At 40.5% G+C, this 14,874-nt stretch overlaps 1 protein-coding gene across 2 annotated transcripts in view; it reads left to right on the forward strand.

Annotated features, from left to right (window-relative positions):
- PPP4R1 (protein phosphatase 4 regulatory subunit 1) overlaps nt 1-14,874 on the forward strand; it is a 40,862-nt gene that overhangs the window by 17,394 nt on the left and 8,594 nt on the right. For both annotated transcript variants that reach the window (XM_077778104.1, XM_077778105.1), the window contains 3 exons: nt 4,005-4,528; nt 10,474-10,646; nt 11,970-12,065. In XM_077778104.1, coding sequence (XP_077634230.1) covers nt 4,005-4,528; nt 10,474-10,646; nt 11,970-12,065 — 793 coding nt within the window. The remainder of the gene's footprint in view (nt 1-4,004; nt 4,529-10,473; nt 10,647-11,969; nt 12,066-14,874) is intronic.

Here is a 14,874-nt window from a genome sequence, read left to right on the forward strand (position 1 = left end):
AAGGAAAATTAAGATTCTGTTACAGAGATTTCTGGCTTACCCTCTGGTGCTCTTGTTACCTACATCTCTTAGGAGATAGGAAAATACTCTCATTTTGCAGAATCCGAGGTCTCCCCAGTTTTCAAAACAATTGTTTGCTTATGTGATAGCGTTTGGAAGTCTTGACAAATAAGAATATCAGGATTTTGGTATTTAGCAGCTTGATCTTGCATTGACTGTTAACTTAGCTCAAGGGAAAATCAATATTTAGATTAATTTTTTTGACAGTTTGAAGCAACTGTTATTCATACATGTAGTTATTCTTCCCAGAATTTAATAGTAGGAAGGATTTTTTTTGTCTCTTTAAAATGATCCTAGGAGTCTTTTTTTTTTTTTAATATTTATTTATTTTGGGAAGAGTGCAGGCAGATGAGGGACAGAGAATCCAAAATGGGCTCTGTGCTGACGGACCGTGAGAGGATGACCTGAGCCGAATTTGGATGCCCAACCAACTGAGCCACCTCGGTGCCGCCATGCTAGGAGTTTTAAATACAGACTAGTATGGTAACAGCAGGCAAATAGAATGACTTGGCCATTCTTCTTGGCTAAGAATATTAAAATTTATTCTTTTATTTTTTTCATGTTTTTATTTTATTTTCGAGAGAGAGACAGAATGTGAGCAGAGAAGGGGCAGAGAGAGAGAGGGAGACATAGAATCTTAAGCAGGCTCCAGGCTCTGAGCTGTCAGCACAGAACCCGACATGGGGCTCAAACTCATGGACTATGAGATCATGACCAGAGCTGAAGTCAGAAGCTCAACTAAGCCACCCAGGTGCCTCTAAAATTTAATCTTAATGGCCACAGTAAGAATAGTAATCAAGGAACTTCAGACCCATGGAATAGTTTTTGCATACTGTGAATGGCTTTTTTTTTTTAATAAGTTTATGTATTTATTTATTTATTTATCTTTAAGTGCTCTCTATGCCCAACATGGGGCTCAGATTTACCACCGCAAGATCAAGTTACACGTTCCACTGACTGAGCAAGCCAGGTACCCCCTGAATGACCTTTTAATTGGGTTCTTTATGTGTATTTTAAATGCAAGTATTTTTAATTTATCAGATAATAGATAAAGTCTTACAAGTTTTAACCCATTTGGTCCACACTCCCACCAAGCAAAATCTTGTTACTATAGTTTCTAAAAATTTAATTTCCATAGCAAAAATAGCACAGAGAATCCCATATACCCTTCAGATTCTCCAAATGGAATATTTTACTATATTTGCTTTACCGTTCTTTTTTCTGAGTTCTTTGAGAATGTTTTAGACATGATACTCTTTTTACCTTTTGTAAATATTTCAGCATGTGTTTTTCAAAATGCAGACATGGCTATATAACCACAGTCCAGTTACCAAAATTAAGAAATTAACATCAATATGGCACAGTCATGTAATCTAGAGACGCCATTCAGATTTCACCAATTATCACATTAAAATTATTTAAGCAAAAGTAAAATAATGTCTTCTAGTAAGGATCACATGACTGGAAAATAATCACGTAGAAGAAATTTAATTGGCATGGAAGCACTAGCTTCAGGAACAGTTTCGGAAAGGGAAGGATTTTACAAGTTGTCTAAGCCAGTCCCTCCTGTATGAATAAGGAGTAACTGCAGAATCCAAGTGCTGATTTATGAGGGTGCAGTGCAGGCACTGGGGACAAGGGCCTCAGATCTTGGGGCCCAGCTCTCCCGCAGGCCCAACAACTCTCTTGTGTGTGCACACTGACTGACTCGAGAGTCCTAAAACAGAAGGGAAACACCAGAATTAAAATGCCATGTGTGATATGTTTCCAGATGACTTCTTACATAATTTTTCTACATTTAAAACAATGTGGACATTACTAAGGGGGAATTGATGATTTCATGGTGGCTACTTACCTGGGATATTCCACAGGTGTTAATGTCCCCTTCCATTTTCATGGTCCTGGTAAGCCCCTGTTTAGTATCTTTGTGTCTGTTTCAAAGCATATACTGTTTCAAGAGGGCACCTTTTAATTTTTGCCCCACATTCACCTTCAAATTGATCTACTCCACCCATCCTTACTTCCCTTTCATGTTCCTTAGAAAGAGGTGGCTCTTCACCCATTTAATTTGTGCACTTGTGTTCTTGAGCCCATGTTTGTTCTTCTCAAAAGATGATGCTTTTTCAGTGATTTCACCGGTCTCCTGTGCCTGCACTTCCTACGTCTCTTCTGACCTCTTTCAGGCATCACGAGAAAAATGCCCCCACACTCACTCTGTGTGCCCATCGTGTTTTCGTTCACCTTTCTTGCCTCGCACACATTGAAGGCCCGCACACGTCCTTTTGATTGGCGACCTCTAGATCTGTCCCCGGTGTCTGACCAGTTTCCCATGGGCATCCCTACCTGGAGTGTGCCCTAGATAGCTCACTTAGCCTGTCCTAACTAACCAGAACCCATTAGCTTTCTCATTAAACTGTTCTGACATTTTCCACTTTCAGTTGCCACTACCAGGATCTGTCCCGTCACGCTAGCCAGAAATTTGGCCAACTTTCCAGATTCCTCCCTTTGTTTCCCATCTCCTGCATGCAGTAGTAAACGTGCCCTATTGGTCTTGTTGTCATTTGAATGTGTTTACTTTTTCTCTAGCCCCAGATGCCTTGTCTTCGTTCACAAAGTCATCATTGCCTCTCCCCACCCTTCCCATAGTCCCTGCCTCCTGTCTCCCCTCCACCCCATTTCCTACACTGCTTCCAGAATGCTGTCTCAAAAATAGCACATGTAAAATGCAGTTTTCCTAATTCCTACATTATTCCCTGTAGCCCATAGGATCCATTCTGTAGGTGTTTGGTAGGGAATACGGTGGTTCTGGTGAAGGTTTTCACCCTGGTCACCTGTCATTCCCTTCTCTTAGCCGTAAGAAACTCCTGGCTGCTTTCTGAGTATGTAATACCTTTTCTGTCACTCCTGCCTTTGCATATGCTTTTTCTTCCTTGAATACATTTTCTCCTCCTTTGCTTCATAAACATTTACTGGCTCTTCTAAACCCATTCCTGTCATTTCCTCTAAGCCTTTCAATTTCAGCTCCATCCCCACCTCCTGCGCTCAGCGTGCGTACTGCTGTGCTCCACACTTTGTCTGGCAGGTACTTGGCTTGCATATTTGTTTCTCCTGTCTCCCTCCAATTGTAATCTCCTTGACAAGACCTGCATTTCAGTCACATGTGGATCCTCAATACTGGCTTCATTTCCTGGCTCCTAGTAGGTGCTCAATACATGTTTGTTAAATTTAATTGAGTCAGATAAAATATAAGGAATAAACATTCAGACTTATTGTAGTGCTTTAGTTTAGATAATGGATGGTAATAATCAGTGGACTTGAATTTGGGAGCTTCTACCATCTGTCCTTATTAATTACATTATGACTCTATTTTGGGAAAAAGCCTTTGGGAGTAGAGCTGGAAAGTGGAAGAAATTTAAAAAAGTTTATTCACACTTAAGTGAATTTTAATATTTTGTGAGTTAGGAAGGATCTTTTCTAACACTAGTATAGAGGTTTTTTCCTTTTGTTTTTTATGTAAGCAAATAAGCTTTATTTCTCAGCTTTTCAGTATGTCATTGGAGCAGTGGTGATACCATAATCATAGGAATCAGATCATTTTTTAAATGCATTGTAGGCATTTATCTTCCTACAATTTCTCTTTTATTTAGTTTATTATTGAAATTAGCTTGGTATTTAAGAATCCTGGGATTCTACAGTATTATCTTTTCCGACTCCTGTAATGCTTTAAAATCTAGACACTTAACAGATATTTACATCTCTGAACACAGAACAGCTGATGGAAAAAGAAGCATTACCAGTACACTAACTATACAGTTTGAATGGATAATATGTAATTTTTAATATTTAATGTGTCTAAATACTTTATGTAGTATCTTTCATTGAGTTTTTTCCAGTAATTATTTTTATACTTTCATTTCTTTTTTCCCCAAATGAAACAATAAAAGGATCAGAGATCAAGAAGTCCCAGACGATGTACAGATCAGGCCAGAGGATGTTTCTTCAGATCCCAGTATTAGTAATTCCAGTGTCAAACTGGAAAACATGGTGGAAGATCATGCTGAAACATCTAGGAAATCTCCAGGTGAAATAAGTGTTCCAATGGACAGCTCTTTACTTTGTACTTTGTCCTCAGAATCTCATCAGGAAGCAGCTAGTAATGAGAATGATAAAAAGCCCGCTAACTACAAATCTACATTACGGCCAGAGGGTGGCACCAGCTCACCAGATTCAGCTCTTTTAGATCAGGAATTGTACAACTCCTTCCATTTCTGGAGGACTCCTCTTCCTGAAATAGATCTAGATATAGAGCTTGAGCAGGGCTCTGGGAATATCCTCAGCCCAGAGAGACCAGAAGAAACACCGGAAGTCACCATACCAGGTTCTTCAAATATCACTATGGCCACCAGAAAGGAGCTTGAAGAAATGATAGAAAATCTAGAGCCGCATATTGATGATCCAGATGTTAAAGGTATGGAAGAGTCTATCAAGTTCTTTACTCTAAAGCTGATATAAACTATTATTGGTGACTTTTTTCCCCAGAAAAATTGCCTGTTAAGAATTTATTTTCGGGGCGCCTGGGTGGCTCAGTCGATTAAGCGTCCAACTTTGGCTCAGGTCACTATCTCATGGTTCGTGGGTTCGAGCCCCGCGTTGGGCTCTGTGCTCACAGCCAGCTCAGAGCCTAGAGCTTGTTTCAGATTCTGTATCTCCCTCTCTCTCTGACCCTCCCCTGCTCACACTCTCTCTCTCTCTCTCAGAAATAAAAAAATGAAACATTAAAAAAAATTTTTTTTTAAAGAATTTATTTTCACCATAGTCATGAGTTCTTGTCTTGATAAATACACTTAACCTGATATTTAGTAAATTTCATCTAGATAAGCTCATCACTGTGTTTCTGATCGTGGCATACATATACAGATTTGTTGATTTACAGATCACTCGCCCTGAAATTTTCACAGTCATTCAAACCATGCTTTATATTTACCATTTCACATCTGGAGCCCTGCCTTAACAAAATATTTTGCTCTGGGTCTTACTAACTTTTTTATAAAATAGCAGCAGATGCAGTGTTGCTTTTTAAGAAGGGGCTGTGGTCCAGACAGAGGTATCTGTTTCCTGTGGACCATGGTGTTTTAAGAGTTGTAAACTGGATTTCTTTTTCTCACTTTTGACTTTTCTTTTCCATTGGGTTATACGTGTATCACCCAGATTCTTTCATTGTGACAGTAGCTCTAGAGGTGGTTTCAATGTTAGAATAAAGAGGGTGTGTGTTCTAGGGCAGTCTGTGGGCGATGCGGCACGCTGGAAGGGTCCCCGTTGTTCTGCCCACCGTAGCGGGGACCGATGCAAGTGTTATCTTTCCCTTTGAAGACTAAAGCCCTCCTGGTGACTCTCTGTAACCATTCAGTGAAGTAGTATTCAGAACAAAACACAGTTCTGGAAAAGTCCTGTAACTACACGTCTTCAGATCGCCTATCGCTTTATGGATGTTTTTGTTTTGTTTTGTTTTGTTTTTTGCCTTGTTAGTTCCAGAAGCTAAAATTTCTAAGCTGTCGGTTTGCTCAGTGTTGGGAAATACTATTTTTTTTAATGTTTATTTTTATTTTTGACAGTGGTCAGGCAAGCAGGGGAGGGGCACAGAGCGAGGGGGACAGAGGATCTGAATGGTCTCTGTGCTGACAGCAGAAGAGTCTGATGTGGGGTGGAACTCATGAAGCACGAGATCATGACCTGAGCCGAAGTCGGACACATTCAGGCACCTCAGGAAATACCCATTTTTAAAGCAGATAAAGGGATATTTTTAGTATTCTTCTAAACCATACAAAACCTGCTTCTTTAAACTTTGAAAATTATATCAGTGGTGGTTAAAATCACAATTATCTTTATTTGGCTTTAATTTATCATTTTCAAGGATTTCCTGTGATAATTTTACACTTGGAGAAAAATTAAGTGATTTGACTAAAGACAAATTCATATCTTTGATATTTGAAAGTTGTTTTAATTTAACTGGCAGATGACCAGTTTCTTCTTTTTAACCTTTTCTGTTAGGTTTATTGGAATATAATTCAGATCTGTAGAATCCAGTCTTTTGAATGGACACTTGTGTAAGAGTAGACGCACATACAGTTGTGTGTGACCCTCACCACTGTCAAGATGCAGAACCGTTACCATCAACCTAGAACATTCCTTTGTGCATCTGTAGTCAGTCCTTCCTTTCCTGCCCAGCCACGAGCGACCACTGACCTGTTTTTCTGTCCCTGTGATTTTTGCCTCTTCCAGAATGCCACATAAATAGAAGCAAGTAATATAAGTTATTTTTGAGTCTGACCTCTGTCACTTGGTGTCACGTTTTTGAGAGTTATCCTGGTTATTCCATGTATCACTAGTTCATTCCTTTTTATTTATTTATTTTGATCATTCTTTATACTGTGTTCTGAAACAAGGGCAAGAACAGAGGATGGAATATTTCTAATAGAATGTCCTGTTTTTTACCTCTCATGGTAGATTATCTTTTATGAAAAATAATCTTACCGCTTTACTTAGTTTGCTCACTCCTCAGTGTGGCTCCTGTCTCTGATCTATAACCATGACCTGGGATTCCGCAGTGTATGACAGCTTGGTGATATAGCAACTACTGAGGCTTTTGTTTTGTTAGAGTCTTCGTTAGAATCTTCCTGTAGTAGTTTGTCCCCATCCCTTCCACACCCCCAGATGAGGAGCAGTGAGACACAGAATTATACCTCAAACTAGGGATGTTCACAGCTGAGGGTATCCAACTTTTGATACACATTTATAGCTTTTAGCTTTAAAAATTTTACTATTCGTTTATTCAGTTGATCAAACTTCAGTAACTCCTATTTCCAGTGAATCTTATGCTCCATTTTTATGAAAAAAGATTGCTGGCCCAGCTTTTTTGGCCTGTTCTGGGAGCTCTCACTGCATGCGTTACAGACCTGCTAGGTCTCTGCCACATCGTGGCACTTAACAAGTGTCAACTGAAATATCAAATAGGCCGCATTAAAATTGTTTTCACAAATAAGCTAAAAGCGCTTTTCATAGTGTGCTTTTTAAAAAGACCTGCATGTACATACAAGTTTTAGGATATGACTTTGTGTTTCCGAAGACAGCTAATACTGTTTGCCTTAAAACAGTACTATAAATTTACAGGCTGCAGTTAAGAGATTTCAGCACAAGCACTATATTGTGATTTAATCAGTTTTCTTTCTAAATTAGCTCTTAGGCATGCTGCAGTTTAAATTTGTCCTGGTGCTCTTCCTGTCTGTAATAATGACACTTTCATAACCTGTGCAGGGATTCATTCACTCGGCCTTACTTAGTGAGCACCTACTATTGTGCCAGATACTTTCCTAAGCACTAAATATATAGCAGCCACAAACCAGACAGAAATCCCAGCGTCAGAGAGCACAGAAGGATGAGATGCTTGGTGCACATGCTGCCTGTGTGTCAGATGTTCTACAGTAAAGTATCAGTGGGCCTGTGTTGGGCATTTTCTGCTTAGGCTACAGAATGCTTGAATTTTTAATTTTACTGAAATCTGAGGACATGTTTAACTTCTGTCAGTTTCAGTAACTGTGCCTTAGTTTTCTGTAGTGTCAGAAGGTATTTTAAAGGGATATCCCTTAGTTTTGGATGCTTTCTCATTTTTGATTCTGCCTTGTGGGCAGCCATTTCCTTCAGAACTGTCAGAAAATGTCCACGTATTTGAAAGGCAGACCCTTAGTCCAAAATGGGGACCCTAACTGCTGACCAGCGATTGAACTGCACATGTTGCATGTGTAATTTTTTCTTGTCAGCTGGGCTAAAAAATGGTAAAACACTATAAAACACTGCCAGAGGCAGGGTTTGAGGACACATGCTCAGCAGTCAGGTTTCCACGTTCCCAAGCGTCTGTGTCACCTGTTCCTTCGCCGTATCACTCGCTGTCCAGTGGGCGGTGTCGTGGGAAACAAGGCTAGGGGTTCTTCTTTTAAGGCAGCCCTTGCTGATCAGTCTTGCTACTTTAACTCTTCTTCAAAGCATGGATTTTTTTTTTTTTTTTAACTTTGTGGGCTTTTTGGTCAAAAAATTTATGTGTTTCCAGGGATTAGAATGAGATATTCTTGTCAGAAAAAGAAAGCTCTTGCTGTGTTCTAGAACAGAAACATAGCCTACATGGAAGGCCAGAGAGGGAAGTAGTGAAAGGCAAAGAAGGTGTAAGAGATCCCCTTTTCTAAAATACTTACTGAGGTAATTTGAGGTTTTTCGGTCTTTGTCTGTTGCCAAGCTGATTCAGGATTGAACTCTATTACTGAGTAGCCTTATTGATGCCAGCTTGGTTTACTGTATCTAGATTCATGGACTACAAAAGGAAAAAATGCCCAGGCTCACAAAATACAGATTTCTACCCAATTTAGGCCCAATGGAAGAATTGAGCCATTTTTGTAGCTGTGGTAAGGAAAATCATAATGTTCCTTGCTTGAAATCAATAAGTTGTTAGGAAATGGTGACTAACCACCAGTATAATATGTGGAAGAGTTAGAGATTATAACCCTACCAGCTTCTTCAGGAAAGGAGTAAAATGCGAAGTTTCTAGGTGGTCCCTGTTTCTGAGCTTGAATCACTAGGGTCTGCATTTCTTTCATGAGGCCATGATGAAAACAGCCCCAATTCCTGGGATCTCCATCTGTATTATAAGTAAAATGGAGATCTTGATGAAGACCTGTATGTTGTGTTTTCTTAAATTTGTCATGGTGGTGACATCCTTCTAAAATGTCAGCATTAGCCAGGCGTTAGAATCTACCTTATTCTCTGGCCCAAGAATTGAAGCAGATCAGGGTTCCTCAGGAATCAGCACTAGGCTCTGTCTTGATAATCTTTATATCAATTTTTTGAGGAAGGTAACATCACAGTGTAACTCACTTAAACTTTTTCCAATGCACAAACATTAAAATAGAGAGGGGCACCCGGGTAGCTCTGTCAGTTAAGTGTCCAACTTTGGCTCAGGTCATGATCCCGCGGTTTGTGCTTCGAGCATTGCCATCTGTGCTGATGGCTCAGAGCCTGGAGCCTACTTCAGACTGTCTCTCTCTCTGTCCTTCCTCTTTTCACACTGTCTCTAGCAAATAGACAAAGAGAAGTAAGTGGTCCCTGTAGAGATAAATGACTCAGGTGAGGCATTTTCCTTAAGGCTTTCATTAATCAGTTACTTCCTGGGAGGCAGAAATAAAATGCATTAGGGCGCTCTCACACCCCCCGTCCCCATGCATTTTATGTGGGACAAAACATTTTGACCTTTATGTGTTGTACAATCTCTTTTGATACTGTTGTGATTTTGTTTTGGAACTTAGAAGATTCCGGAGGGGGGGCCTAACTAAATCAATTATAAGGATTAGTAAAAATTATAGCTGGAATTCTCAAAAGAATGAGCATTACTTTTCATTTCATGAGTGACTTTTTATGATTAAACATCTTCAGTTTACTTAATTTAGCAACTAATGACCTAGTAGACTAGAACTGCATCCTGTATGTCTCTTGTATCTCTGTATGTCTCTTGAAATCTCTGATGCTGCAGCACAGTAAGAGATTGACTCAATGAGAGTACTCTGATTGCTTTTTTATAATCTTTAAGTAGAGAGGGAACATATTTTCTGACCTTTGTACTAATTAACTTTGAAGTTGATGAATTTTTATATGCTGAGCTTTCAGGTGAATTGTTACTTAAAGTAAATTCTAAGCAGCATTTTTTTGCTGAGTGTCTCATTTGTTTTGGGGGAAGGAAGAATGCCTTATTTTAGTTTTGAATCACTTTTATAAAGAAAGTGTAACTCGAAACATAGCCAGTGCTATAATTGGTCATTTTGGTTTGCTGCAAGCAAGACAGTGCTCAGTTTGGGATGTCTAAGTCACTGATTGCATGTTCAAAAGGAATTAGGGGGAAATAAACTGGAATAAGATATGACGTGTTGAAATGTAATTGCAACAAAAATCTTTGTAATTCCCATTGTTTTATGTTGGCAGGGCTTGTGTGACTGCTCTTCTGCTAAAATAGCTTAGTAAGTAAGCCTTGTCAGTTCGATTCCTGCACTACCAAAACATAGTTAACTTACACTGAAATTGACTCCTTTTAATAAACTGGAGGTACCTCCAAAACTAGATAGCCTCTCTCTCTCATACTAACGCAGAATAATGTACAGTAGTGGATAAACATTTTTAATCCCATGAAAGCATATTAGTTTTCTCCTTTTTTCTCTTGAAGGACTAATGATTTACCACAGTAGTTTTTTTTCAGCTTTTTGATGGCAGTGTCAGAAAAGTATACATTTCATTGATAACCTGTAATGCGAACGGAGGAGAAACTGGCAAGCACACTGTTTTTTCTGCTGCTCACACGCCCTTTCCGTGTTCCGCCCACAGCGCAAGTGGACGTGCTGTCCGCCGCGCTGCGCGCCTCCAGTCTGGACGCCCGCGAGGAGGCCGGCGACGCCGACAAGAGAAGTGACGGGCAGGACGCGCCGGGTGCGAATGAGCTGCCAAACTGTAAAATAAATCTCGATGCCTCCGTGCCTTTAATCAGCGATGCCGTTGAGGTAACGCACTCAGTCAAGCGTTTATCCAGTGAGAATAGTTCCGATCCGAAGTCTTTTGTTGGGGAACAGTTGTAGCTAATCACTTTCTCATCAGTACGTTCCGTTTGTTGCTGATTTCCTCAGCTGTCCCTCTTACATAAAGTAAAAGTAATTGTCACCACATCCTGTCTTTGTGACATTAGTGTCATGTTCAGTGCTTGGAAACGTAAATCCCAATCCTGTCTACACGACCATTTGAGTAGCCTCGATGTGTTAACGTAGCTCACTGCAGTGAAATAGTCTTACTGGAAACAAAGCCCTTTATCAAGAATAATTAACTCTTCCCTTTTCTTTTTGGAGAGGTGCTTTGTTTCTGATCGGACCATTTCACTGCAGCAAGCAACACAGTATTCTGAGCAGAAGATCGGGACTTGAGGCCATGTTGCGGAGGGGCCAGTGGCATTATCTGGACTCTGGAGTGTGAGGGTGGGTACTGTTACTAGCATCATCTTCGCTGTGTACTTGGAGCTGTTCTGTGTGATCTTCCCTGATCTCCCCCTGCATTCCCCCCGCCAAGCCGGCATCATGTGGTATCAGTATTTCTTATCCCTTGTTTATCTAAATCAGGGGTAAGGAATACACCACTGGTTGCCAGAATCAAACGGTCACAGATCAGAGCGGCTTGAGCAATAAGCTGGGGAAAGAGCGCCTACAGACACACTGGGGACGGAGAGGGTCCTTAGAGCGTTAGTGGATTTCTGTTTTGGTTTTTGTTAGGTGACATCTGGGAGATTAGAAATCTTTTATAATACCAGTGCTTCAGACTGAAACCCTGGCCACCTGTCAGCATTGGAGAGTTGAATACTGTGATATCTCTGCATTTCAGAAGGTGTTTTGTTTGTTTTGGAGGGTTTTTTTTAGAGCTGTTAAAAAAGTGTATTTGTGAAATTAGAGATAGCCAGCAATAGAAACGGTAGAAGAAAAGCTACATATGACCTCGCATGGCCTCTAAAACGTTGACTGAAAGCACCCTGTAAATACTGTCTTATGGATAAGCTAATTTTAGGTATTTGAGCCATTTCAAAACTGCTGCTAAATTTACATTTTAGTGAATTTATTCTGGAATTCATTTTCATACACTTAGCAATCTATTCACGTTTGATTTAAGTCAGGGGAAGCTCTTAGGAGGTCTTAGATATGTTTATAAGCTTTTATAAAAGCATGAAGAATTTGTGTGTGTATGTCATCTGGCAGTCTTGAAAGGTAAGTGACTTAGTAAGATGCTTTAAGTGAAGGAAACTGACAGAAGGGACGGTTGTTGACGTAAATATTTTTTCCTAACAGAATATGGACTCTGCCCTTCACTATATTCATAATGACTCGGACTTGAGCACCAACAGCAGTTTTAGCCCTGATGAGGAGAGGAGATCTAAAGTACAAGTAAGTGACCAGTCTTTATGTGGTGTGCACCTTGTCCACTCCTGTTCTAAACCCATTTCCTACTGAATTTGGTCCTTCTTACAATGAGCTTTTAAAAGATAAAACTAGTATATTGTACTTTCGATAAGAAGCTTCAGATAAGTAAAACACAAGCAGAAGTCTTCTCTTCTCACACCTGTGATCACGTTCTTCAGAGTAAGCACGGATCACAGCTCCTTGTATATATCTTCATTAACATTTTATCAGTACAGAAACATGCATATGCACCCCCTTTTGTCAGAATCATGCCATTGTACCTAAGTATGTCATGATTCCTCATCTGCCAGGAATTACAGGATACAGGGACACCTAGGTGTCTCAGTCGGTTGAGCGTCCGACTTCAGCTCAGGTCCTCATCTCACGGTTCATGGGTTCAAGCCCCGTGTCCGGCTCTCTGCTGACAGCTCAGAGCCTGGAGCCTGTTTCAGATTCTGTGTCTTCTCTCTCTCTGACCCTCCCCCACTCGTGCTCTGTCTCTGTGTCTCAAAAATAAAAAATAAAAAAACATTTTTTTTAAATTACAAGATAGAGCTCTATTTCAGACGAAAATATGAAAGAATGTCCCAAAGCCACATACAGTGCCATCAGTGACAAGTTACACTCCAGTTTCAGAAATTTTAAATGTGGGGAAATATGTTTATGGAATATTTGGAATATGATGGTTTGTACCTTGCACAAAGGTGTGTGTGTGTGTGCACGCATGTGCATGTGTTGACCTTTCCACGTGCTTGCCGCCATCACTACCCCCACCCCAACCCGCCACGGCAGCACAGTGTCCGTGCCACATGGCCTCCATCTCGCAAAGGCATCACACCTCTGTAGTTCCTTGCTTGCTGCAGGTTTAGTCCCCTGTTTTACAAGCAGTACCACACTCATCGTGATTGTGTGTGGTATTTGCTTCTGGGACTGTAAATTTCCTAGGTCAGATGGTATATGTTCTTTTTCTGCTTGTTAAAAACAAAATTGGGGGCGCCTGGGTGGCTTAGTCGGTTAAGCGTCCGACTTTCGCTTAGGCACGATCTCGCGGTTCGTGGGTTCGAGCCCCGCGTCGGGCTCTGGGCTGACTGCCAGCTCAGAGCCTGGAGCGTGTTTCAGTCTGTGACTCTCTCTCTCTCTCTGACCCTCCCCTGCTCACGCTGTCTCTCTCTCTCTCAGAAATAAATTTTAAAAAAACATTAAAAAAAAAATGGTATTCATGGCACTGTGAAACAGTCTTTTCACCACTTCTCCTGTACACATATTTTCAAGTCAATAAAAACAGACGGTCTCATTCTTTCAATGAATTTATTGCAGTTTTAATTTTAATGTTTAAAAAAACATTAAAAAATTTTAATGTTTAATTTTGAGAGAGAGAGAGAGACAGAATGTGAGCTGGGGAGGGGCAGAGAGAGGGAGACAGAATCAGAAGCAGGTTCCAGGCTCCAGGCTGTCAGCACAGAGGCTGACGTGGGGCTCAAACTCATAAACTACAAGACCATGACTTGAGGTGAAGTCAGACGCTTAACCGACTGATCCACCCAGGTGCCCCATTTTATTTTATTTTATTTTTTTAATTTTTTAATGTTTTATTTATTTCTAGGAGAGAGAGAGAGAGAGAAAGACAGCATGAGCAGGGGAGGGTCAGAGAGAGAGGGAGTCACAGACTGAAACAGGCTCCAGGCTCCGAGCTGGCAGTCAGCACAGAGCCCGACGCGAGGCTCGAACCCACGAACCGCGAGATCGTGACCTAAGCGAAAGTCGGACGCTTAACCGACTAAGCCACCCAGGCGCCCCTGCCCCATTTTATTTTTAAAAAATATAAGTTTACATAGTTCAAAATTCAAAAGGTACAAAGGCAGTCAGTGACAGTTCCTTCTTGGCTTTTCTCCTCTATCCACTTGGCTGCTCCCAAAGCAACCATTTATGCATTTCTTTTGTATATTCTTCCAGAGCTGTATATGTACATGAGCAAGATTGTGTATACATTCTTCTTTTCCTCACATTTATACAGATGGTTAGATATTTATACACTTTAAACTTTTATAGATCATTGGGGCACCTGAGTAGCTCAGTCGATTAAGAGTCCCACCTTGGCTCAGGTAATGATCTCACCGTTGGTGGTTTGAGCCCTGTGTTGGGCTCTGTGCTGACAACTCAGAGCCTGGAACCTACTTCAGATTCTGTGTCTCCTTCTCTCTCTCTGTCCCTCCCCTGCTCATACTCTGTCTCTCTCAAAAATAAATCAACATTAAAAAAAAATTTATAGATAGTTGCTCGATTTCCATTTAAAGGCAGGTGTTGTTTTTATAAAATACATGTTGGTGATAGTGCACATGAATGCATATTTTCTTACATGTACTAGGTTACATCAAACTTTATAGTCTTTGATATGTGCTGGTCTTTTAATGTGTCTTTTAAATGTAGTAATCAGTTCTAATCATCTTTTGAGCTGTTATCTGTTTTAAAGTCTTCCCATTTTCCTTCTAGATTTGCTTTTGCTTATTTACGTATTTCCCTTAGCATGTTTTTCCTACCTCATTTCAGTTAGTAGATACCTAAAACTTTGAGACTGGTTTTTTTCTCTTGTTAGTTGAGATGCTATGTTAAAATTCATATATTTAGGGTGCCTGGGTGGTTCATTTGGTTGAATGGCTGACTCTTGATTTCAGCTTAGGTCATGATCCCAGGGTTATGGAATCGAGCTCTGCATCAGACTCTGCACTGAATGTGGAGTGTGCTTAAGATTCTTATTCTCTCTCCCTCCCTCCCCTTCCCTCCCTCCCTCCCTCCC

Source organism: Crocuta crocuta, unplaced genomic scaffold, assembly GCF_008692635.1.
Source record: "Crocuta crocuta isolate KB4526 unplaced genomic scaffold, BGI_CrCroc_1.0 scaffold26, whole genome shotgun sequence".
Taxonomy (NCBI): Eukaryota; Metazoa; Chordata; class Mammalia; order Carnivora; family Hyaenidae; genus Crocuta; species Crocuta crocuta.